The sequence below is a fragment of the Chiloscyllium plagiosum genome, chromosome 36 (assembly GCF_004010195.1).
Source record: "Chiloscyllium plagiosum isolate BGI_BamShark_2017 chromosome 36, ASM401019v2, whole genome shotgun sequence".
Classification (NCBI taxonomy): domain Eukaryota; kingdom Metazoa; phylum Chordata; class Chondrichthyes; order Orectolobiformes; family Hemiscylliidae; genus Chiloscyllium; species Chiloscyllium plagiosum.
This window is the reverse complement of record NC_057745.1, coordinates 29,824,348-29,851,386: the sequence shown is the minus strand read 5'-3', so window position 1 is coordinate 29,851,386 and position 27,039 is coordinate 29,824,348. Positions and strand designations below refer to the sequence as shown.

Sequence of the window (27,039 nt, the reverse complement as noted above, 5' to 3'; positions counted from 1 at the left end):
AGGAGTTCCTCAGGATGCAAACATTTTTAGCTGCTTCAATTCCCTTGTCTCCATTGTAAAGTCAGAAATGGGGATGTTTGCTGATGACTACACAAAATTCAGCATCATTTGTAACTCCTCAGATGCAGAAGCAGCTGTAACAAGACAAGGTCAACGTCCAGGATCAGGTTGACAAGTAACATTCACACCACACAGGTACCAGGCAATGGCCATCTCAAAAAAAAGGACAATCCAATCACCTTCTCTGACATTCAATTACATGACCATAATTGAATCCTCCACTATCAACATCCTGCAAGTTATCATTGAACTGAATCAGCCACATAAATACTGAGAATACAAGGAGAATTCAGAGCCTGGGAATTCCACAGCAAGTAACTCACTACCTGACTCAGAAGTGGCTGTCCACTATCCACAAGGCACATCGTCATACAGCACAGAAAAGATTCTTCGGCCCAACACATCCATGCCGACCAGGTTCCCTAAACTGAAATAGTTCCACTTGCCTACATTTGCCCCATATCTCTCTAAACCTTTCCTATCCCAGCCTGGACTGGCGGTCCCCACGGCTTCGATGGCCCTTCGATAGCCCATGGACATCTTACGGCCCAATGTGGCCTCAGCATGGACTTATGGCTCGGCAGTGATTCTAGAGCGGTCTCCCAGCGTCAAGAGCCTAGTAGTGAAGCCTGGCATGGTCTGGAGTCAAGGTCCAGCACAGACTGGAGGCTAGGTGCCAGCATAGAGGGGGATTTTGGAGAAGATTTGTAGCACAGGTTGTGGATCAGGTTGTAAATTTTCTAGCCGAGCTGGTGGATTTGAAGTTTTCAGAAGTTTTGTCACCATGCGAGGTAACATCATTAGTGAGCCTCCGGTGAAGCACTGGTGTTCTGTTCCACACGCTATTTATCTGTCTTGGTTTGTTATTGTGAATTATACTATTTCCAGTTCTGTTTCTATGAGGTTGATAAATAAAGTCCAAATCTATATGTTTGGGTAATGGAGTTCCAGTTTGAATGCCAGGCTTCTAGGAATTCACATGCTTCTCTTTGTTTAGCCTGTCCCAGGATAGATGTACTATCCCAGTCGAACTTGACCCTCTTCCTCGGTGTGTATGGATACTATTGATAGTTGGTCATGTCTTTTGTTGAGTAGTTAGTGCTCATGTAGCCTGGTGGCTAGCTTTTTGCCCGTTTGTCCAATGTAACATTTGTTGCAGGATATTTTGTATATGGCGTTCATTCTGCAGGTTGTTAGCACGGGATCCTTTAAATTTATCAGGAGCTGTTTCAGTGTGGTGGTAGGTTTGTGGCCTACCATGGTGCCTAGGGGCCGGAGTAGTAAGGTTGTCATCTGTGAGTGGACTGGGTTGGAAGGACTGTTATTCTGAACTTTCTATTTCTCTATTTTCTAATTTATTTCTACAATCTATAATGCTGGGCATTTTATTTCTTTTCTAAGTATTTTTCCTGACTGAAGTATCTGTACCTAAGATGGCGGTGACTTGTAAACTTCGCACTGCACTCATTTGGGTACGTGACAATTAATTCAGTTCAATTCTATTATATCCAACCTACCTGTCAAAATGTCTTTGAAAACGTTAACATAGAAACATAGAAGGTAGCAGCAGGAGGATGCCATTCGACCCTTTGAGCCTGCTGTGCCATTCATCACGATCATGGCTGATTGTCCAACTCAACAACCTAATCCTGCTTTCTCCCCATAATCTTTGGTCCTATTTGCCCCAATTGTTATATCTAGCTGCCCCTTGAATACATTCAATGTTTTGGCATCAAATACTTCCTGTGATAATGAATTCCACAGGCTCACCACTCTTTGGGTGAAGAAATGCCTCATCTCCATCCTAAATGGTCCACTGCAAAGCCTCAGACTATAACCCCCTGGTTCTAGACACAGCCATCATCAGGAACATCCTCCCTGCATTTACCCTGTCTAGTACCATGAGGATTTAAAAAGTCTCTATGAGGCCCTCCTTCACTCGTCTGAACTCGAGCGAAAACAATCCTGACCTAGTCAATCTCTCCTTATACGTCAGTTCGGCCATTCCCGGAATCAGCCTGATAAACTTTCACTGCACTCCCTCATGAGCAACAGCATGCTTCCTCAGAAAGAGACACCAAAACTGCACACAATATTCTCGGTGTGGCCTCACCAAGGCCCTGTATAACTGCAACACCACATCCCTGCACCTGTACTCAAAACCTCTCGCAATGAAGGCCAACATGCCACTTGCCTTCTTTACCACCTGCTGAACCCGCATACCTACCTTCAGCAATTGATGCACAAGGACATCCAGGTCCTGCTTCACACTCCCCTCTATTACAATGTTGTAATCCTACTCATCTCTACCACTTCCTCTGGTAGTTCATTCCATATATGCATCACCCTCCGTGCAAAAACGTTGCCCCTCAGACCCCTTTTAAATCTTTCCCTCAGTCACCTTGAACTTATGCCCTCTAGTTTGGTACTTGTCCCATTCAGAGGAAAAACATCGTGGCTCTTCATCTTGTATATGCTCCTCATGATTTTATAAACCTCTATAACATCATCCCTCAGCCTCCTACACTCCAGGGAAAAACATTTCAGCCTATGCAGCCTCTCCTTATAACTTAAACCCTCCAGTCTTAGTATCGCTCTCAGAGTATCATTCTCCATGGGTCTGGATGAGTGCAGTTCCAACAACACAAGAAAATGTCAACTCATCCAAGACAGAACCTGTTTGACTGGCACCTTATCCATCCCTTGCAACATTTTTTTTTGCCATCAACACAGTGACAGCACAGTATTCCAGCTATAAAATGCACTGTGGCAACTTACCAAGGCCTCTCTGACAGCATCTTCCAAATCAAAAACCCTGACCACAAAGTATAAGGGTAAACAAAAACAGCAAACCCCCATCTACAAATTCCCTTTTGAGCCAGTCACCATCCTAACTTGGAAATATGTTGTTGTTTCTTCAATGTCATGCAGGGAAAATACGTGAGCATCCAACGCAAAATGAACTGCATCAGCTCACAAAGGAATTCCCCATCATATTCTCAAAGGCAGTTATAGATGGACGATTAATGCTGGCTTAGCCAAGGATGCACACACCCCGTGAATGAATTTAAAAAGCTAATAAATTGAAATTACTTCATATAGTCTTCTACTTTATCTGATACTCTGCCACTTCAGCTGATTTCAGTTGCTATGTTCTAAGCTATAAAATGAAGCTTACAAAATTCCAAACAAAATTCTCACAGCTACATTTTAAAAATATATAGTGCCTTTGATTACCATTTTATCTGACATTACAACTTGACAGATAATTGTCAGTTTCACTATTTTGGAACTAGTCCCAGCGTCTAACGAGAGGAAGTCACTTAGAAAGCTTAACTGATTTGTTTCTCAATTTCAGAGGTTTCCCTGACATAATCCTTTCTTTTGGAAGTTATCACTTATATCTCACATCCCCCACCCATTAACTCCCATTCCATCTGACAAGTGAAAGTGAAAGTATCAGGAATTCATCATCTGTGCACAAGTGACACACTGCCATCAGAAACAATCTTAAAAACTAGTTTTCTCTTTACTCCACTAATGTGGTTGCCATGAATCGGATAACATTTGGATATGTTGCAGTGCAGATATACAGAGTGCAATTCAAATGTGGACATATGAACTTGGTCACTAGTCTGAGGTTGCATGTACCAATGTCATACTCCTAACTTTCTTTTAAAGCGAGGTCTTGTTTTTATGTGGCCAATTCCACACCTTCAAGATGTCCAAATTGCATCATAACGAATGAAGTAATACAAAAACAGAAGTTGGTGGAAAAGCTCAGTGAGTCTGAGCATCTGTGAAGAGAAATGAAAGTTCATGTTTCGAGTCTGGTGATGCTTCCTCAGAACGCATGGTAGCTATGTTCCTAAAATGTTGGTTTATATGCAGAAGGTAGGGTGAGTAGAGGGGTAAGGAGTAAATGATAGGTAAGGATAGAGCCCAAAGAGAAGGAAGACCTTTTGGAGATACAAAGGAGTCGATAACGATCTGGCTGGTCGGGTGAACAGCTGTTAATGGAGACTGTTAGTGACTAACCATAGGTAGGTGTGGAATGGCAGACAATGTGAAGACAAGGCCTGGTGTGGGGATTAGGAAATGGAGCAAATTCAGGACCTAAAATTATTGAACTCAGTACTGAGTCCGGAGGGCTGTAGGGTCCCCAAGTGGAAAATGAGATGTTGTTCTTCCAGCTTGCACTGAGCTTCATTGGAACACTGTAGCAAACTGAGACAGAAGTGTTGGCCAGGGAATAGGGTGGCATGTTAAACAGGCAGACAATTGAAAGCTCAGGGTCATTTTTATGGGCAGAATGCCCAAGCGGCCATGCAGATTATGCCTCGTTTCCCCAATGTAGAGGAGACCACATTGTGAACAGCGAATGCAGTAGAATAGATGGTGTGAATTGCAGGTAAAGTGTTGCCTCACCTGGCAGGTATGTTTGGGCCCTTGGATACTCAGGAGAGAGAAGGTAAATGGGCAGGTGTCACATCTTTGGCGGTTGCAAGGTGTGGGGGTGAGGGTGGGATGGGGATGGGGGTGAGGGTGCTGTGGGGGTGAGGGTGGGATGGGGATGGGGGTTCTTTTTGGGAGTGAAGGAAAAGTCAACCCAGATGTTCCAGAGGAAATGGTCCCTGCAGAAGGTGGACAAGAGAGGGGAGGAGAACATGTGCCTGGTGGTGGCATCTCGCTGGAGGTAGCAGAAATGGCAGCTGATGATCTTCTGGATGTGAATGCAGGAAGGACAAGGGGAACACTATTGCTGATGCAGGAGGGAACAGAGGGTATGAGGAGAGAAGTGCAGGAGACGAGTTGGACCCAGTTGAGGGCCCAGTTGACAACGGTGCTGGGGAATCCTCGGTTGACGAAGAAGGTGGGCATTTTGGAAGCTCCCTTGTCAAAGTTGGCCTCATCGGAACATCTGCGATGAAGACAGAGGAACTGGGAGAATGGAATGGAGCCGTTACAGGAAACAAGATGCGAGGATGTCTAGTTGAGATAGCTGTGGTAGTCCGTGGATTTATAGTGGATACTTTGAAGTACTTCTGGAGTAATAACTGCTTTAATACAGAAAACAAGGTAGGCAACATGTATTCAGCAAAGTCCCATAAAAAAACAAGATAAGTGACTAAATCATTGTTTTCATCTGATTCAGTACATAGATGTTGGCCAGGTCACAAGAAGAACCCCATTCCACTTCCTTGAATACTACTATTGCTTAATCAAACCACGGGCAACACAGTGCTCAGTAGGTAGCACTGCTGCTTCACAGCCCCAGGCAACTGAGTGTATGGAGTTTGCACATTCTCCCCGTGTCTGCGTAGGTTTCCTCCGATTTCCTCCCACAATCTAAAGCTGTGCTGATTACATGGATTGGTCAACCAAAGGGTCTGTTTATATGCTGTAGGGAATCTAATCTAATCTAAATTGCCCATAGTGTCCAGGGACATGCAGGCTAAGTGGATTAGGCATGGGAAATGCAGGGATAGGGAAAGGAGGTGCGTTTCGGTGGGATGTCCTTCGGAGGATCGCTGTGGGCTCGATGGGCTGGATCACCTGCTTTAACGCATTCAATGATTCTATGAAACCAGAGAGAACAGGCAGACTGCTGGATTAACATTTCTTCAGAAAGACAACAGCTCTTTTGGCACTGCACTGAAGTGGTGTTTAAAACTACAACCTTCTGAATTGGAGAATGTTGCCACTGAGCTGATTCATACGAGTCAAATGCCACAATTGTCTAACAAGTTCCGTTATTTCCAATGTATTTTGTTCTCTTCCTTTCCTTTCACCTCAAAACCGACAGAACATTCTAATATCTAGATCCTACTTTTCTCCCTTTTGGTAAGTGACAAATTATTATTGTGATTGGAAACCAATGACTGTATCAAAATTTGAATATACATGTACCAAATAATTGTTAAAACACTTGCATAATCAAAGAAGCAAAGCAAACTATTGACTGAAAATTGATTGGTAATGTTAATTAAGCCAGCTGCAAGAGCTTCATCACAGGTAACTCTAGACAGCTGCATATTTGGCGTTCCAGAAATATTCAAATCTGGTATAATATGCATGATCAATGCTTAAATTTACAAATCTAATGCACCAAGTTCAAGCACGAGTTTTAAATTTTGACCTTGCCTAACTATTTCCAAGCCGACTGCAAAAATACAGTTTAATATGATCATTTACCTCTTCCCTCCCAACATAACACTAGCTTTAAAGCCCCTTCAAGAAAGAGTTGGTAGCACAGTGGCAATGTATTACCACTGTAGTGATTTTCCATAGGTGTAAGCTAATGTTCTGAGATACAAGTTCAAGTCACACCTGGCAGCTAGGAGAATTTGAATTCAATGATAAAATCTGGAATTTAATGCTAATCTCAGTGATAACAATCACAACAACTATAATCTAATGCTACAAAAAATTTGGTTCATTAATGGAGATGAAAACAGAAACGGCTGGAAAAACTCAGGAGATCTGGCAGCATCCTTGGAGAAGAAGCAGAGTTAATGTTTCGGGTCCAATAACTCTTTACTAGAACCCTTCTGAAGCAGGGTCACCAGACGAGAAAGGTAAACTCTGCCTTCTCTCCACAGAAACTGCCAGACTTGTTGAGTTTTTTTCAGCGATTTCTGTTTTTTGTTTCTGAGTTACAGTATCCACAGTTCTTTGGGATTTTGTTTTCCATTAATGGAGATGTGGGTTCAAATGTCAGCACAGCAACTGATGGAATTTAAATTCCATTTTAAAAATCTGAAACTAGTCTTAATATGTTAATGAAACATTATATATTGTCATTAAAACCCATTGTTACTTAGGGAAGGAAATCTGCCATCCTTAACCAGACTGGTCTGAATGTGACTGCAGTTCCACAGGAAAGTGGTTGACTTTTAACTGTCCTCCGAAAAGACTGAACAAGTCACTTGCTTCAAGGGTAAGTATGGATGTGAAACAAATGCTGTCCTTGCCAGTGATGCCTGTTTCCCATCCCATGAAAGAATAAGTTGAGAAGCAACTTTCATTTCGCTGAACTCACTCAGTAGGTGCACAGAATCTCAGTTGTTAAATGTAAAAGGAAAGGAAAATCAGGTTTATGACGTGGTTTATCATATTGTCAGGAGTACAAAGAACTTGATATTGAACACATTTTTTGAAGCACAGTCACTGTAATCAAGTAAAACCATAAATTACTCTTGTAAAAGTGTCCATAAAGCACAAAAGTGGGTCGAAAAACCACAAACATGCACAGTCCTAACAGTAAAGAGAAACTTCCTTTAAAAATAAAAGAGAAAAAGAACAGAGATGCATTTTCAAAACAAAGAATCCTGAACATAGTGTTCAATCGAAGATCACTACATCACCATGGTCCCAACCTCTTATGCCAAGACATTGGCAAAAATCCCACAGAATTTTGAACCCTCTCTTTACCCCACAGACAATTTCTATGTTTATAGAGAAAAGAATTTTTAAAATACTTCCATACCTGAAACCCCAGCCATCAATAGCACTTCCAAATACCACATTTCCCTGATCGGGGGCAAAGTAAAGATGCGAATCATCTGTTTCTTCCAGGCCTGCACTCCAGTCATAGAAATGTTCACTGCTCTTGGTGTCTGAACTAGTTTTTTCTGTTACTCCCATCTCTGCTCTCTCTTCCAATACTTTTGAAGTAAACAGACTCCCAGTCACTGCATTTACCTGAAATGTTCACAAATTAGACACTTAAATAAATCCAATGTCAAACTTACTACTTTCACACACTCACAAAAACTTTGTCAAGAAACAACAATCCAAATTAAATAATGGATAACAATAGTTCATATGCCACAACAATTATGATCATTCTTAGGTTTTAGATATTATCATAGTTCATGATATGTTCAATTATTCCTCCTCTTTGCTCTTGTTCCCAGGCACTGAGTGGAAATGAGATTGGACATGGCTACATCAGCTCTGCCCTGCAACTAGATTGCCCTAGCATTTCCGACTCTCCCTTTGGCTTACAACATAGAGCGTCTGTCCTTGTGCCAAACAAGATAAGCTGTAAATCTATGGCAGAGGATGTTTACATGACTTTAATGCAATATTCATTAACTAATTAATAGTTTCCATCTTAATATACAGGAAACACAACCAGAAAGTATCATTCTAAACATTCAAGGTGTTATCAATTACTAACAATCTGCAATATCTTCTGTAAATAACAGGACTGGTTTAAATAGGTAAAAACAATGACTACAGATGCTGGAAACCAGATTTTGGATTAGTGGTGCTGGAGGAGCACAGCAGTTCAGGCAGCATCAGAGGAGCAGCAAAATCGATGTTTCGGGCAAAAAATCCAAAAAAATGATGGTTTAAATACATAAATAAACATGGCATTGTCATTCTTCCAACACTTCTCTTGCCCATAAATCAATAAAATAGAACTTTTTCTAAAGTTACTAATAAGAGCCGTTCCTATTTACATAGCCATTCAAATCAGTTATCTTCGAGTAATGATATTGTCTGCAGACTTCATCAGTTATTTACACCCAAATTGCCTCCGTTTTCTGGCTCAATTGCATTGTGCTTTAATTGATCCCTGTTTGGTTCCACCTCCCTGTTGAGGCAGTCAGTGGCATGTTGGCTAGCTTCCTATTAAGCTAATATGGGTTTTCATCATTGAAAGCTGACCCAATTGCCAAGGGATACGTGTTTCACCCATGATCTGCTGAACAGCTAGCTCATTAAAGTACCCAACCTGCCAAATATTTCCATAAAAAACTAATTTAAAATGGAAACTTCCATCTTTGCCCACCCATTTGAACATTTTACTTCCCAACTTTAATTTGCAGTCTTTCCTTTGCAATGCTATCCACTTTAGACTTCCATTTAATTTGGCTATGCTGCAAATCAAAAGAAGCTGCTCCAAACTCAGAAACTGGATTTGAAACTGAACACTGTCCTCTCCACAGATGCAGCCAGATCTGCTGAGTCTTTCCAGCAATTTCTATTTTTGTTTGAAATATTCAGTATCCACAGTTTTATATTAGAAACTCTACTTGAGAATTCCCACAACATTGCTCTTTTACACCTGCCAGCAGTAGAGCACTGAAGACACTGAAGTCTGAACATAAGGAAAAAAGGATGGGCCAACATGCCACTGACTGCCTCAACAGGGAGGTGGAACCAGACAGGGATCAATTAAAGCACAACGCAATTGAGCCAGAAAACGGAGGCAATTTGGGTGTAAATAACTGATGAAGTCTGCAGACAATATCATTACTCGAAGATAACTGATTTGAATGGCTATGTAAATAGGAACGGCTCTTATTAGTAACTTTAGAAAAAGTTCTATTTTATTGATTTATGCAAGTCGCTGTTTTCTGATCGGTAGTTCTACGTTAGAGCAAGAATTCAATAATATACAACAGTATATAACATACAAAATGAATAAAATTATAGCATCTGGGCCAGATACATCAAGATTAGAGACAAGGTGAGAATGTATAACTGAAATGGGAAATGAGATTCTCAGATGACAGAAATACACCAATCTTACAAAGATAACAAAATGACTCAATTAAAGGTTCTGCATCTGAATGCATGCAGCATTCCTAACAAAGTAACTGATAATACACAGTATATAAATACGATCTGACTCACGATGGAGTCATGGTTTCAAGTTGACAATGATTGGGACCTGAATATTGAGCAGTATATGACACTCAAGAAAAATAGGAAGCTATACAAAGGTGGAGGGGTATCATTGTTATTCCAAGATAGACAGTCATAGTTGAACACTGTCCCACAGATCAAGATATAGAATCAGTTTGGGTGGAAATGAGGAATAGTAGGGAAAACAAGTCACTAATAGGAGTAACCTGACAGTATTCACTGTGGGACAAAGTGTACAAGAAAAATAATGGATGGTTTTGATAAAGATCATAATAATGGATGACTTTAATTTACATATGAACAGGCAAAGTCATATTGCCAATATTAGCCTGAACGAAGAGCACTTTCATGACAGTGCCTTCGAGTACTGCATTTTGGAACAAAACAGAGAACAGGTTATATTTGAATCATAGAGTCAGAAATGTATAGAATGGAAACAGACCCTTCAGTCCAACTCGTCCATGCAATTTCCCCTGGAGTCAGCTGTGGGGCTACCAAGTTTGCAATGTTAACCACAGCAGAGGCTTAAAGCCCAAACAGGCTATTGGATTAATTAGACACACGTTGATATTATTGCCCCGAAGTATTTTTTTAAATTCTTTGAAGGGATGCCTAACATTTATTGCCCGTACTCAACCAGTACTGTGTCATGTGACAGAAGTAGTTAATGACTTCAGAACAAAGACACCCTGAAGTAGCAAGGATTGAAGATCTGCGTCCCCTCAAGAGGGGTCACTTGGTTCGAGATCGGTCAAAGGAATCGACAAATGCAGTCTATTCAAAAAGCAAGGTTCATTAGTTTATTGCATTATTTCTATGATTTTTAAGAAATAGTACAGCCTTAATTACAAGAAAAACCAATCACATATAATAAGGTGACATGATTTACAGCAAGTTAATTTAATGATATTTTCTTTAATAAGGATATCTAATTTACATAAATTGTCATGCCATGTATTAGTTCAAGGTTAGTTCAAATGGTCAAAGAATGTGTCAGTATTCATCTTATGAAAACTCTATTGTCCCCATAACTTTGAACTGCAAGTTAATTCTGCAAATCAGCAGTATGTCCAGCAGTATGGTTCACAGGCCATTTTGTAGTATTCTTTTAAATTGAGAAACCATTTTGTTGAAATAAAAATCTACATATTTTGTAGCCTAAATTCCAATTTTAGATCCTCAGGATCACATATAGTGAATTTTGAGAGGATTTGTAGCTCAGAATGAGGTTTTGGATGTAAGTTTGTTCACTGAGCTGGAAGGTTCATTTTCAGATGTTTTGTCACCATATTAGATAACATCATCAGTGAGCCTTCAGTGAAGCACTCATATCATGTCCTGCTTTCTATTTATGGGTTTTGGATCTCCTTGGGTGGGTGACGTCATTTCCGGTTCCTTTTCTCAGACAGTGGTAGATGGGGTCCAAATCGATGTGTTTGTTGATAGAGTTACAGTAGGAATGCCATGCATTTAGGAATTCTCATGCGTGTCTCTGTTTGGCTTGTCCTAGTATGGATATGTTATCCCAGTCAAAGTGGTTTCCTTTCTCATTTGTATGTAAGGATACTAGTGAGAGTGGGTCATGTCGTTTTGTGGCTAGTTGATGTTCATGTATCCGGGTGGCTAGTTTTCTGCCTGTTTGTCCAATGTAGTGTTTGTTACAGCTCTTGCACAGTATTTTGTAATTGACGTTTGTTTTGCTTGTTGTCTTTATGAGGTCTTTTAAGTTCATTAGCTGCTGTTTTAGTGTGTTGGTGGGTTTGTGGGCTACCATGATGCCAAGGGATCTGAGCAGTCTGGTAGTCATTTCCGAGATGTCTTTGATGTAAGGGAGAGTGGCTAGGGTTTCTGGGTGCGTTTTGTCTGTTTGTTTGGATGTGTTGCTGAGAAACCGGCAGATTGAGTTCATTGGGTATCTGTTCTTTTTGAATACGCTGTATAGGTGGTTTTCTTCTGTTCTTCATAGTTCCTCTGTGCTGCAGTGTGGTGGCTCATTGAAATGTTCCAATGCAGCTTCATTTGTGCATGTTCAGATGATTGCTTTTGTCGTTCATATTTTGTATTTTGTCCATATGTGCTGTTTTCCCATAGACGATGGTTTGAAGTTCCCCATTGACTGTCTGGTCTCTGTGACATCTAGGAATGGCAATTTGTTGCTTTTTCCCTCCTCAGTGAATTTTATGCAGTGAGGATATTGTTGATGGTCTTAAAGGTTTCCTCTAATTTGTTCATTTACTGATGATAAAGGTGTCATCCTCATAGGAGACCCAAAGTTTGAATTGGATGGTTGGCAGAGCCAACCTGTTTGAGTCTCTGAATTACTGCCTCTGCTAAGAACTTGATATCAGAGATCCCATGGGTGTTCCATTGGTTTGTCTGCAGGCTTTGTTATTAAAAGTGAAGTGGGTGGTAAGGCATAGGTCCACTGGCTTGATGTTGTCGTCTTTGCTGAGGAGATCGGTAATGTCTGGTGTGCGCAGTTTTGGTACTTCTCATATTGTGTTTTCAGTGTTTCTTTGGCCAGGTTGAAGTTGATGGATGCAAACAGGGCTGTAAATTCAAAGGAGACCATTGTTTCATTCTTTTCTATCTGGTGTCTTTGATGGCGTTCAGGAATTCTTGGGTAGAGCGAATGGAGTGGTGCAAGTCTTCAAGTAAGTGTTTTAGTTGCGACAAACAGGCAAAAAAAAACTAGCCACCTGGACACATGAACATCAACTAGCCACAAAACGACATGACCCACTCTCACTAGTACATATAGTGAGGAAGGACACCACTTTGACTGGGACAACACACCCATCCTAGAACAAGCCAAACAGAGACACACATGAGAATTCCTAGAAGCATGGCATTCCTACTGGAACTCTATCAACAAGCACATCAATTTGGACCCCATCTACCATTGTCTGAGAAAAGGAACCGAAAAGGACATCACCAACCCAAGGAAACCCAAAACACATAAATAGAAAACAGGACATGATACAAGTGCTTCACTGATGATGTTACCTAGTTTGGTGATGAAACATCTGAAAACGAACCTTCCAGCTCAGGGAGCAAACTTACATCCATCACAGATAATTGAATTTTACATCCAATTTGAAATAGGAAAGATCGGAGGTAAGACTAGTATTTTAAACCTCAGTAAGAGCAACTAAAGGGCAAGAAAGCTGAGCTAGTTGAAGTGAATTGGCATACCAGGCTCAGACTGAGATCAACAGAAACACATTTAAGTGGATATTTCAGAATAGTCAGGATAAGAGTAATCTCATTAGAAAGAGAAAACTCTAAAGGAAGGATCCACCATCTGTGGTTACCTGGAATTAAGAAAAGGATCTAACTTAAGTAAAAAGTCAAAATAACAACAAAGATTGTGAAAACTTTGGGACATTCTTAGGATACCAATGTTGTTATTCAAATGCAGTTCTTTAACATTAAAAAGAGTAATGGTAGACCATCCATAGCCACCCATAAATCCAGTTCAGAATTCCAGAATAACATATAACTTTACATACAATTTATGATCAAAGTGAAGAATGCAATGATGCTTTCCAAGGAGTAACTCAAATCAAATTAAGTCAATCTGTGGTCAAATGATACCAAGAACACACTACAGCTTTTATATTTTACACAGTACATTATAGCAATTTTATGGCTGTGTAAAACCATAGATTGTTAAAAGTGACTCAATGAATTAATGATTAATAGGGTTTCAAAAAAGGCTTTTCCCTGGATACTGGAGATATTGTAGGCACATTTCTTGGCCAAATAAAGTTTGCTTAGCACTAAGATTCACCAGTAGGGTGCTGAAATAGTTCCATAACCCCACAGGACACCAACACCAAATAATCAAACTAACTTATCTTGTGTTGCATTGCATTGAAGTTCATATCCTACATGGATCTAAATGGTCAAGCAAATTCCACAATCCTAATTGTATTGTCATCTGTAGGCCACCTGTCGAAATATTCTTTAATTCGCCTTTCACCACTTAAATGAGCAGAGAAGCTAATACCTAATATACAGGTGGTTTTTGTTTGCAATTCTGTGTTCAACCTAATTAGTGCATACCGCAGAATCATTTATTCCATACTGGTCGGCACGGTGGCACAGTGGTGAGCACTGCTGCCTCACAGAGCCAGAGACCCGGGTTCAATTCCCGCCTCAGGCGACTGACTGTGTGGAGTTTGCACGTTCTCCCCCGTGTCTGCGTGGGTTTCCTCCGGGTGCTCCGGTTTCCTCCCACAGTCCAAAGATGTGCAGGTCAGGTGAATTGGCCATGCTAAATTGCCCGTAGTGTTAGGTAAGGGGTAAATGTAGGGGTATGGGTGGGTTGCGCTTCGACGGGTCGGTGTGGACTTGTTGGGCCGAAGGGCCTGTTTCCACACTGTAATGTAATCTGCAAAAAAATCTGGTCCTTAGACAGTTGAGTCCAAGATTGAGTCCCAATTATGAGAAAAGATAAAAGTTTAGTGAAAGGATGTTTGAAGATTAAAAGAATTTGAAGTATAATCAAGTCATCAATAAATTTACCTACAGCTTCCATTTATACCATTTCCCTGTAGGAAATATAAAAAATCTTCTTTCCTCTGTTACATTCCTTTTCATACCCTCAGTCTTGTACTCCATATGTCTGCTTCTTTAAAAAAATAATTCAGCACATTCTCCGTTATTTTTGTTTTATTATACTCACAGTGTTCATTTCGGCTTCAATTTTTACTTTACTCCTTTATTTCTCATTCATTTCTCCACCCCTTTTGTTTTCCCAGTTTCTCCCTTTCAACTACAAATTTTGATTCAATCCATAAATACTACCAACTGACAGTTGCTGTTTCCATTATTATTTCAGTAATTATTGAAGTGAAGTTGTGGCTCTGGTTCTTGCCCATAAAAAGCAAACATATGTGAATTATTTTAAATATGTTTTCATTCACATAAATTCACAAGGTCATAAATTATTACAGTTAAGGGAGATCATTCATCCCATATTAATTTATCCCTCCATAAACACCCAAAACCATACTCTCCCAACAAGGCATCCAAATGTTTCTCAAGTGATACCAAGGCTTTGTCTCTGCAGCTTTTCCAGGAAGTCTGTTTCACATGTTGATCATTCTTTGTGTGAAAAATTTACTATTCATGTCAGCAATGATATCATTTATCAGTTTGGACCTGTGCTCACTTATCTTACTATTCCAACTTAATTTAACACTATACAGTATCCCAGATGTATTCTTATCTTAAAAATTCTGCATATGTTGCACATATGCCAGTCCATGCATTTCCTTTACCAATACCATCAAAAATAAAGCCAGTTCAGTACTGTTCATAGGAGCTGGCAGTGTACAATTTGATGGTCATACTATCTACAGATGAGATTCAAAGGTAATTCATTGGCTGTGAAATGCTATGGCACATACTTAAAACTGCACAAGCATGAGCTTTTGAGACTGCTCTCAAAAGACATCCTTCCAATTGAAAAGTCCAAGTTCATCCAGATTTCATCACTCATTCCTTTGACATTCAATCAGAGCTTTTGTGCTGCACTTTTTCTAATGATCAACAATTCTTGATCAGAATTAGTCACAATACTCATAGTACATCACTTCAAGTCATAGAATTTTAGAATTCCCCAGTGTTGTTCCCCACTCTACTGGCTTCATTCATTTCTGCTTTACATGGCTTTTCCGTCATGGTCCAGACAAAGAAAATTCTGAGGTCTCTTTTGTCGATATGAACCTCATGTAATCTGCCCGAGTGTTTGTGAAATTCTTCAGCTGAGGAAGTCTGTTGCACCTTTACCGAGCATTGGTTCGGCCACGGGCTCCCACAAACAGTACTAAGCTGACTCTGTTTTTCTTGGCATTGGTTAAGGAAATGCAGGGCCACACACATGCAACACACATTTTTTTTAAATATAGAATTTTAAATTAAGTTGGAATGGTTAGACAAGTTTACTGTTCTGGTCATTACACTTTCGGAAGGACATGATTGCACTGGAGAGGGTGCAGAAGAGATTCCAGAGGCTAGTTAAAATATGGAACATGCTGCCTGACAGGGTGGTGGAGACAAATACTTTTGCAACATTTAAGAAGCATTTGCATGAGCACTTAAAATACCAGGGCAAGGTTGGCTATACATTAAGTGCAAACCAATGGGATTAGCATAGTTTGGTGCTTGTTGGCCAGTATATACATGTTGGGCCAAAGGATCTATTTGAAGGCTCTACGAATCTATGACTCTAATTGCTAAGGGAAAAGCAATGAGTATTATCTTAGTTGGGTTGCAACTATCACTGAGGAACCCCACCTTCTTTTATAACAGCGAGAGACCATCCATTCAATGTGGAGGGTGAGGTGGCGTAGTGGTATTGTCACTGGACCGATAATCTAGACATGAAGCATAATCCTCTGTGATCATGGCTTTGAATTTCATGACTAAAATGGTGAGATTTGAATTCATTTACTAAATCTGGAATTAAAAGCTAATCTAATGGTGACCAAGAAACCATTATCAATGTCATCAAAACCCATCTTGTTTTTGTATTATTAAGTCCTATCGGGATGGAAAATCTGCTATCCTCAAAGTTTGTGATCAGATTTGTAGCTTGGGTGCTCGTTGTTGTGGTTCTGTTCACCGAGCTGGGAATTTGTGTTGCAGACGTTTCGTCCCTGTCTAGGTGACATCCTCAGTGCTTGGAAGCCTCCTGTGAAGCGCTTCAGTGTTGTTTCCTCCGGCATTTACAGTGGTTTGTCTCTGCCGCTAGATATGTGGATGACACCTTTGTAATCATTAAAAACACAGAAATAGAAAACACACACAGGATCAACGCCACACTCACAGGAATCAGATTCACTAGAGAGGAAGAAAAGGACAACCAACTCCCATTCCTAGACATGATAGTACAGAGAACACCAAACGGAGAATTCACCACAAAGGTATACAGGAAAGCCACACACACAGACCAAGTCCCGAACTATGAAAGCAACTACCCCAACACACACAAAAGAAGTTGCATCAAGACACTGTTCAAAAGGGCCACAACACACTGCAGTACACCAGAACTGCAAAAAGAGGAAGAAGAACAACACCTATACAATGTATTCGGCAAAAACAGATACCCTCGCAATTTCATCAACAGATGCCTCAGGGAAAGACAACGGAATGAGGACATGCCACAACCCAAAGGACTAGCCACGTTACCATACATCAAGAACATTTCTGAACTGACAGCCAGACTACTACGACCACTAGGACTCAAACCAGTTACTCTCAGACAACAACTCACCAGGACAAAGGACCCGATACGCAGCATGAGCAAAACCAATGTAGTGTACAAAATCCCATGCAAGGACTGCACAAAACACTACATAGGACAAGCAGGAAGACAGCTAATGGTTCGTATCCATGAACACCAACTAGCCACGAAACGACACGACCAGCTATCCTTAGTAGCCACACACACAGATAACAAGCAACAGGAGTTTGACTGAGACAACACTACTATTATAGGACAAGCCAAACAGAGAACAGCAAGGGAATTCCTAGAAGCATGGTACTCATCCACAGATTCTATCAACAAACACATCGACCTGGACCCAATATACCGGCCACTGCAACGGACAGCTGGAACTGACAACCGGAAGCAGCAGAAACAAACCACTGTAAATGCCGGAGGAAACATCACAGGAGCGCTTCACAGGAGGCTCCCAAGCACTGAAGATGTCACCTAGACAGGGGACGAAACGTCTGCAACACAAATTCCCAGCTCAGCGAACAGAATCTGCTAAGCTGGCCTATTTGTGACTCCAGATTCATAGTAATGTGGATGACTCTTAAATGGCATAGCAAGCCACAGTTGTATTGGACTGCTAAAGTTTGATAAAAGCAGTGAAACCAGATAGACCACCTGACATCAACCAAGGCACCAAAAACAACATAGGTACAGAGAGCTTGGTCATCCTGCAATGCCTCCTCACTAATATCTTGGATATTTTGCCAAAGTTACTCCAGTGAGCAGTCAAGCAACAGCATGACACAGTCATTCTCACATAATTATCCATGATTCCACCATCAGGCAAAGGTTCCCATGCCTATCTTTGACCTAATACTATGAGACTTGAGGGGTTTAAAGTCAATGTTGAGGACTCACAGCGTCACTGTGCCAAAATGGACCTTGGCTAAGATGGATAAGTGGTTCTAGCTGAAGACTGCAAATGTTTCAGCCTTATCTTTTGCACGGATGTGCTAGGCTCCCCATTACTGAGGTTGGAGATGTTTGTAGATTATCCTCCTCCAGCAAGTTGCTTAGTTGTCCACTACCATTCGTGACTGGATGCGACATGACTACAGAGCTTAGATTTGATCTGTTTGTTGCAGAATTGCTTGGCTCTGTCCATCACTTGCTACTGAAGTTGTTTGGCAGGACTCATTTTCTGGACTGCCTGGCACACCCTTCTGCACTCACCATTGAGCCAGGGTTGATCTGCTGAATCGATGCAAGTAATGGCCATTAGGATTCAATTTATTCCTAATCAGCATGAATACCAAACCACTCTTGGTGGTGATCACTGAAGTCACAGAGTATATTCTGTACCCTTGGCATTCTCAATGTTTCCTCCAAATGCTGTTCAATATGTACTGAATGCCATATATCGCTCCTCTCAGCTGATAATCAACAGGTTTCCTTGACCATGTTTGACTTGACATCAGGAGATATCATGGTATTGGAGATCAATGAAGAGGATAATGTGCCCTCCTGAATGTATACCATTATGGAATTAGCTAGCTGGATTTGTCCTACCGGTGGGGCAGGACATATCAGGGATGGTGAAGGCAATGCAGGATGTATATGTAAGGTATGATTCCAAGAGTATGACTATGTCAGGCTGTTGCTTGACTGCACTAGCCCCCACATGTTAGCAAGGAGGACTAACAGGTTGTGTTTGCCATGGCTGATGCCCTGTGATCCTTTTCCTCTTTTCTAGCAGTTAATACAAATGAATACTTGTTAGGCCATTTCACACGGCAATTAAGAGTCAACCACATTGCTGAGAGTCTGGTGTCACATGTCCTAGTTTCCTTTTTGATGGATATTCAAGAACCAGATGGATATTTTCGACAATTGAAACTGACTTCAGGACTTTTGGCTCCAGATTTTTATTGAATTCAATGTGCTGTGGTGGAATTCAAGAACGAGTCCCTAGTACATTAACTGGGTCCCTGGATTACTACTCCAGTGACAATACCACTAGGATATCACCAATTATGTTGACTTAGAACTACAAGAAAGATGAAGAACAAAGGTAATTATTATTGGAAAACCAGACACATGGTGCAAACATAAATTTTCAACAAAATATTAGAAGAGATTTTTATTTTTACCTGTTCTAGAATCTTTTGTAAGTGAATATAAGCTTCAAATGGAGTCAATTTTAGCTCAATTATTAGTCGATCTATTTTGTTAATTACTAAAACTGGACGAATATTTTCCAACCAAGCCTGGCGTAACACTGCTTGCGTCTGAAAATAGAACAGCAACAATCCTGTTAATTTCCGCTTGGGAGGAATTAATGCAATATGCACAGTACAGCAACTTAAAATGTTTTACTGGTGCAGACTCATTACTGCAAATTTTGCTAAAATATTAATACTAATATTGCCTACGAAAAGTAAGAATGCATTTGGGTAAGTAAAATATTTCACACTAGTTCTGGGACAAAGCTGCTTCTTTAACAAGCTTGTGCTGTCCTTGGCTTTTTTTTTCCCCCAGAGAGGTCGTAAATGACACAGACTCCAAAACGTCTGGGGCTGAAGGGTTTTAGGGCCAATTTGATAATAGCTAATAGATACTGTCTCAGGCAGAAGGCTTTCAAGTTAAAAAAAAAACACTTGTAAAATGAAAAGGTAGTGGCCAGTTCTCCCAGCTTGGTTTTTCTCTGGTTTGATTTGGTTTTTGGCAATAGTGTCGGAAAAACACTGCTGAACCCAAAGATGCAGATCCAGGCTGGTACTCTCTCTCTCTGCCTTCTATCCTGTAAGAACCTATGTTTGATTTTACCTTTTGTGCCAAGGGATGTTTATGGGGATTGTTGTAAGTATTTGGAACAGCATCACTAAGTTAGGATGATCTGTTGGGTTTTCGGAGAGGTTAAGTTATTCGGTATTCTGTTCTCTTTTGTTTGTGTTTCATTCAATAATCTTGTAAATCCTGTTTTGATTAAAACTAAGTGGTTTGACTAGTGGCATTTCTCCTGGAATATCCACTTTCCACCTGCTTAAAACAACTAGCAAAGTTAGGGTCTGGGCTACCTTCTTGGAATAGTTTGAAAGGGTCTAGACTGGTCCATGACAGTGTATTAAAAAACATCTCTGACCAAATTTCACCTGCAATAAAGCCACTGACAGCTAAATACATATTTGTTGTAATTCTGAATTGCCAATAAACAAAGTTTCTTTGAATCTTTTGATTACCTGAGGACAAACACCTTCAACAACATCAACTACCACAACAGCACCATCACATACACGCACAGCAGTCGATACTTCAGAGGAAAAATCCACATGACCAGGAGAATCTATCATGTTAATAAGGTATTCTTGATTATCTGTGAAAGAAGCAACATCTGGTGATCAAAAAAAAAATCAACAAGTAACATTTAAAGGCTATTTTTACAAATCAAATTCAAGGTACAACTCAGCACTAAAATAAACTTTCAGCTTTTATGTTTTCAAGTTGCAGATTCTCAACTTTCACCTCAAATCCAGCTTAATATTATCCATTATATCAGCAGAACAACTGACAAGATTTATATGATCATTCCTTCTTAGTGAATCGGAATCTTTTCTGAGAGTTTTGTTTCAGTCTTAACCACCCTAGGTTATCTTTGTGATGGATGCATTGACAAACAGATTAACTCGCCTGGAGTATTTTTTTCTCAGCATGTTTTCCCAGGATAAAAATAAATTTAAATCAACCCATTCAGAGATAATTATTACACACCTCTGCAGCAAGTGAGGCTTAACCCAGGCATCTTGGCTCAGAGGCAGGGACACTATCAATGATATTACCACATAATGACCTTAACTTCAAGGATTAGTTCAAAAGAAAAACATCTGTATTTATAGTTAAGACGAGGACTTTAGATACAAACACTATTTCCATTGGAGCAGTGAACAGTATAATACCATAATACACAGGAGCAGAAGGCAACTTATCAAACCAATGATTCTGCTCCACCAATTCATTAAATCATGGCTCATCTAATAGTCCTCAACTCCATTTTCCCGCCTCTTCCCAAAACCCTTGATTCCTTTAAATGGTTAATAAGGTGGTTATCTCAGCCTTGAATATACTCAAGGACCCAGCCTCTACTGCCCACAGATTCACAACCCTCTGATAAAAGAGATTCCTCACCTGTATCTTAAATGTGTAACACCCTAGGCTAAGATTATGCCCTCTGGTCCTAGACCCTTGACAAGGTGGGAATACGTCTCAATGTCTGCCGTGCATTTCTGTAATGTTTAGGTTTTTGAAATTGCTTACCAATAGTGAAATGCAATGAAATAGAACTGGATTTCATAGTGATTCCACGGAGCTGCTCATCTTCTCGGCTGTCCATGTACCGCAACTACAAAAAAAATAGGGAAAACACATGCTTAGTACAATCAATTCATTTTACAAAAGAATTTAATGTAACACTTATTATACTTAATAAAACATTTTAAAATAGCACTTCACTCTCATTGCATTTTTTCTGAATCCATTGCATTAGTTTACAATACCAGACGAAGTCTACTTATTTTTATGCTTTGAGTGTGTCCACCACTCTCCAGATATCACATTTTAACTGGAACACCAACAAGTCGCAACTAAAAAGAATTACAAAAAAGTACATTAAAAAAGGAAAATATAAAGAATCTCTTATTATTTTTTATGGCCATCAGATGAGTTAAGTATACTGAAAGAATAAGGAGGGAGAAGCAACTGAAAATTCAAGAAGAATGAGCATAAGAGTTAGTAAGTTTGCAGATGACACCAAAATTGGAGGTGTCGTGGACAGCGAAGAAGGTTACCTCAGATTACAATGGGATCTTGATCAGATGGGGCAATGGACTGAGAAGTGGCAGATGGAGCTTAATTTAGATAAATGCAAGGCACTGCACTTTGGGAAAGCAAATCTTAGTAGGACTTATACACTTTATGGTAAACCCCTAGGGAGTGTTGCTGAACAAAGAGACCTTGGAGTGCAGGTTCATAGCTCCTTGAAAGTAGAGTCACAGGTGGATAGGAAAGTGAAGGCGGCATTTGGTATGCTTTCCTTTCTCGGTCAGAGTATCGAGTACAGGAGTTGGGAGGTCATGTTGCAGCTGTACAGGACATTGGTTCGGCCACTTTTGGAATACTGCATGCAATACTGGTCCCGCTGCTATGGGAAAGATGTTGTGAAACTTGAAAGGGTTCAGAAGAGATTTACAAGGATGTTGCCTGGGTTGGAGGACTTGAGCTATAGGGAGAGGTTGTATAGGCTGGGGCTGTTTTCACTGCAGTGTAAGAGGTTGAGGAGTGACCTAAGAGAGGTCCATAAAATCATGAGGGGCATGGAGAGGATAAATAGACAAAGTCTTTTCCCTGGAGTGGGGAAAGTCCAGAACTACAGGGCATAGGTTTAGGGTGAGAGGGGAAAGATATAAAAGAGACCTATGGGGCAACTTTTACCATGCAGAGGGTGGTACGTGTATGGAATAAGCTGCCAGAGGAAGTGGTGGAGGCTGGTACAATTGCAACATTTAAAAGGGATCTGAATGGGTAAACGACTAGGAAGGGTTTGGAGGGATATGGGCCGGATTCTGGCAGGAGGGACTAGATTGGGTTGGGATATCTGATCGGCATGGACGAGTTGGACCAAAGGATCTGTTTCCGTGCATGAGCCTATGACTTTAATAATCTGCCATAATAATGACGTCAGGAAATACCTATATAACTTGCCCACAGGTATTTTTAATAACCTTGGAAAGACAGGTTCAAGTAACGATTATAACTGTGATCCAAAACCTTTTAAAAAAAGCTCATTAATGCACTGTATTGATTACTAGACGAAAAAAGCAAAATACTGATTAGGGGTTTTGAATTCCATCATCTAAGTTAAGTTAATAGATGGGACTTTCATGGACTGGCCAAGTTTGACAAAACCAATGTGGATTGCTCAAGGGCAGTTTGAACTAAAATTAACATTACAACTGAAGGCAATGAAATAAAATCAGTCCTACCCTAGGAGGCAGGAAAAGACCACCTCCTATCTGATGTGCACTATCATTAGAATCTTTCCATGTTGTAGATAAACCATTCCTTATAATTATCAAGCCTAAACACGAGGAACTTAGCAGCTGGAATATACAAAGAAGCTGGTATTTCAAGAAGTTCTCTCTATGGTAAGAGTGGAGGTGGATTTTGATTGCGGAACTATAATTGGCTATAGAAAGTTTTCTCCTGCTGTCTCTCAAGAAGTGAAGGTGCCAGTGTTGGACTGGGGTGGACAAAGTTAAAAATCACATAACACCAGGTTATAATCCAACAGGTTTATTTGGAAGTGCAAGCTTTCGGAGCGCTGTTCATTCACCTAGTGGGGCAGGATCATAGGACACAGAATTTACAGTCAAAGATCAAAGTCCCAGTATTTTGCCCTGGTTTGTTTTATAAAGACAGGTAGAGATGGAGGTGCCAACTGGACTGCGCAAAACCCATAGAGTAAACAGCTTGTGAGGCCTTGGCGTTTTTTTAAATTTGGAACAAATGGGAGCTGCCTGAATGGGTAGGGGTCACAAAATCAGGATTTTTAGTTTTAGCTTTCAGCAGTTGCTGTGGTCTTGAAGCTGGATGTGGAAGTTCTTAATCCTCTTTCTGTTACAGTTAAAAACTGGGGTTCTCTTCCTGCTGTTAGAATTGCCTGCGAGACAATCTACTTTGCTGAATTTGCCTTTGTCAAGGGTGAGATTATAGGATATTAATATATTACAACAGTTAATTAGTAGTAGCTAATATCTATGTTATTTTAAGCATTCTGATAGAGTTACAGTTAAGCCAATTCTTTACTCTTACTTTTGTTTTGCCTGCATTTTAACTTTAATGTAAAAATAAAGTTGTTTTGCTTAGTCGAATAGTTTGACCGATCGAATTGCATCTGGAATATACACCTGACACTTACCTTGAAATTAAGAAAAGGTCTGGGTCTGGCTACCTTAATATATTGAGGACATTTGGTCTGGTCCATAACATAGCAAATAATGAACTCAAAAAAAAACCTAGTTGGCTCCTTACAATTAAAGTAAAAATTAGTTAATACGTTTTAATTGGAGAAAGGTATGGTCACTTGCTCAAAACAACTTAAACATTTGTTGTGACCAACTGGGAGACTGGAAAGAATTGAGCCAACTCACCTTTCCTCACCTGGTCATTCATCACAAAAATGGCACTCACACATAAATTTGGGGGAATAGGCAGATACTGATGCAGTAGTAATACTACTGAACCAGGGATCCAGGTTATTCCTCTGGGAATGAGACTCCACAAATATTCCCATCTTCAGTAATGGACAAGCCCAGCACATCAGCAAAAGGCAAGACTCAAACATTTATAACCATCTTCAATCAGAAGTCCTGCATAAACAATCTATCTCCACCCCTCACCAAGGTACTCAGCTTCACAGATGTCAGTTTTCAATCCTTTGGTTCATTCCACATCATAGTAAAAAATGGCTACTGCAAAGGCTACGTATCCTGACAAGATCTAGCCAGAAGCCCTAAAGACATGTGCTGCAATTCAAGCCACCCCCTGGCTAACCTGTTTCAGTAAGTGTTTTCACAACATTGGTATCTAGAAAACAATGTGGAAGATTGGTGAGGTATGTCCTATCTACAAAAAATCAAGACAAATCCAACACATCCAATTACTGCCCTACCAATCTAGTTTCCATCATCAATTTTGTAATGGAAGAGGTAACCATCTGTGCTATTAAGCAGCAGATATCAGAATAACCTGTTCAATAATGGTCATTTTGGTCTCTGACAGTGGACCAAATTTCTGACCTCATCTTTGCATTGGCTCAAATATGCTCAACAGAACTGAATTACAGAAGTCAGGTGAGAGTGATGCCTTTGCCATCAAAGCCACATTCCATCAAGTAAGCCATCAATGAGCCCCAGCAAAATTTATGTTAAATGAAAATCAAGGGGGAAACTCTCCATAGATTGGAGTGATGCCTAGCGCAAAAGAAAATTGATTACGTTTACTGGGGATCAGTTTTCTCAATCCAGTCATTCCATAAACATCTCTGCAAATTACCCAATCACCTTTAGCCACTTTATCAATAATCTGTCCTTCAACATTAGGTCAAGGTTAAGGATGCTTACTAATGATTGTACAATGACTTAAGTACTGAAAGAGTCCTTGTTATATGCAGCAAGATCTGAAAACATTCAGGCTTGGGGTGATAAGTGACAAGTAACATTTGCATCACACAAGTGCCAAGTAAAGATTATCTGCAATAAGAGAGAACCAAACCATCTTCCCCCTGATATCAGTGGCATTACCATTACTGAATCCTCCATTATCAACATCCTGGAGACTACTAGTGACAAGAAATTGAACTGAACAAGTCATTTACATACTCTGGTGGCAAAAGCAGGGGAACAGCTAGAAATTGAGGTGAGTAATTCACCATCGCCAGCTACAAGATACTGACTACCAGATGAGCACAGTCCCAACAATACTCGGGAAGCTCAACACTAACCAGGTCAAAGCAGCCTGTTTGATAAGCAGAGTATTCACTACCTAAAACATTAATTCCCTGCAGTACCGAAGCACAATGGCCATTCAAACTGGCAAGCACTACTATCTAGAATAAAAAGGGAGAGATACGTGGAAAAAAAAATCACACCTGCAAGTTTGCTTCAAGCCACACACCATCCTGACTTGGAACTATAATCCCTATTCCTTCGCTATCACAAGGCAAAATCCTCAAACTCCCTCCGTAACAGCACAACTTGTACCTGCATCGGATAAACTGATCACCATCACATTCTGAAGGGCAATTAGTGATGGACAATATAGGCTGGCCTCACCAGTGATCCCATTTTTTTTAAAGTCTTCACAAGTGTCCCATGATAAAGCAGAAATATCAGAAAACAATTATTTCAAATCTATTATTGACAAAGTAATTGTTCAGATGAAACCGCCTCTTGAAAATAATAGGCATAATTTGTCATAGCTTACCTTTCCTGCAAGTCGATTAGAAATGATCCCATTGCTAGCAATAAGGCTATCAGCTAATGTGGTTTTTCCTAAAGATATAAAACACAATTCATATTAGGTACAAAAAGTGAAGTTCATTTCAAACAGAAGTAAACCATTAAAAAATAATAAAAGAAAGCATGGACATTTCTAAATATATAAATTAATCACTTAAATAAATGACAAAGTTTGATTTTATAACGCCTTTAATGTGTTCCAAGGCTCTGCACAGGAGCAAAGCAGGAGAGAAGAGTGTTGCTTTTAGAGCTTATACTAGACAGCTCAAGGTACTGTCAATGGTGGAGCAAAAGAATTTTGATGATACACAATAGATCAGAATCAAAAGGATATCAAGTTCTCAGAAGGCTACAGGAGGTTACAGATCAGGAGGAAGATGCCTTAGATAGGTTTAAATATGATGATGTTCGGCAACTGGTAGTTAATGTATATTAGCAAGCACAGGGGCTTGGGTGAACAGGAATTGGTGCAAGTTAGGATATGGGTAGCAGACTTGTGGTCATGCTTCAGTTTATGGAGGATGAAAGATGAGACATTGGCTTTGATAACAATAGAATAGTTGGGTCAGAGGATGATAATTGTGTAACAGAAGGTTTTGGCAGTAGAATGGGTTAATGCATGGGTCACGAAAGATGATATTTTGGAGGTAGAATGCAGTGATTTTAAGAAATTCCATTCCAAGGGCATTGTGAAAACCAATGGTTTTGATAATCAACTTGTGATCCTAACAGTGGCTCATGGTAGATATCATATTAATATTTTCTGTGGGGATGCAGGAGAGAAAGACAACTTTACAAAAGAATACATAGTCCTTCTTATCATCATTTACCAATAATACAAAAATCAGGAAATAATTCAATTTCCACAACCAGAAAGCATTTGGTGTTGAATACAGAAAAAAGAAACAGCTAAGATAAAAATGACCTACACTCTAGAACTATATTCAACACAAAAATCCGTATCCAATTCACCTATTATTATTAATAATACCCAACTCTAAAATAAAGAATATA

General features: G+C 40.0%; 1 protein-coding gene across 2 annotated transcripts in view; it reads right to left on the bottom strand.

The window, feature by feature from the left end:
• The window catches only part of efl1 (elongation factor like GTPase 1), a 262,860-nt gene that overhangs the window by 228,489 nt on the left and 7,332 nt on the right, over positions 1 to 27,039 (bottom strand). For both annotated transcript variants that reach the window (XM_043677604.1, XM_043677605.1), the window contains 5 exons: positions 25,991 to 26,058; positions 21,266 to 21,350; positions 20,194 to 20,327; positions 19,105 to 19,242; positions 7,550 to 7,764 (listed from right to left, as the gene is read on the bottom strand). In XM_043677604.1, coding sequence (XP_043533539.1) covers positions 7,550 to 7,764; positions 19,105 to 19,242; positions 20,194 to 20,327; positions 21,266 to 21,350; positions 25,991 to 26,058 — 640 coding nt within the window. The remainder of the gene's footprint in view (positions 1 to 7,549; positions 7,765 to 19,104; positions 19,243 to 20,193; positions 20,328 to 21,265; positions 21,351 to 25,990; positions 26,059 to 27,039) is intronic.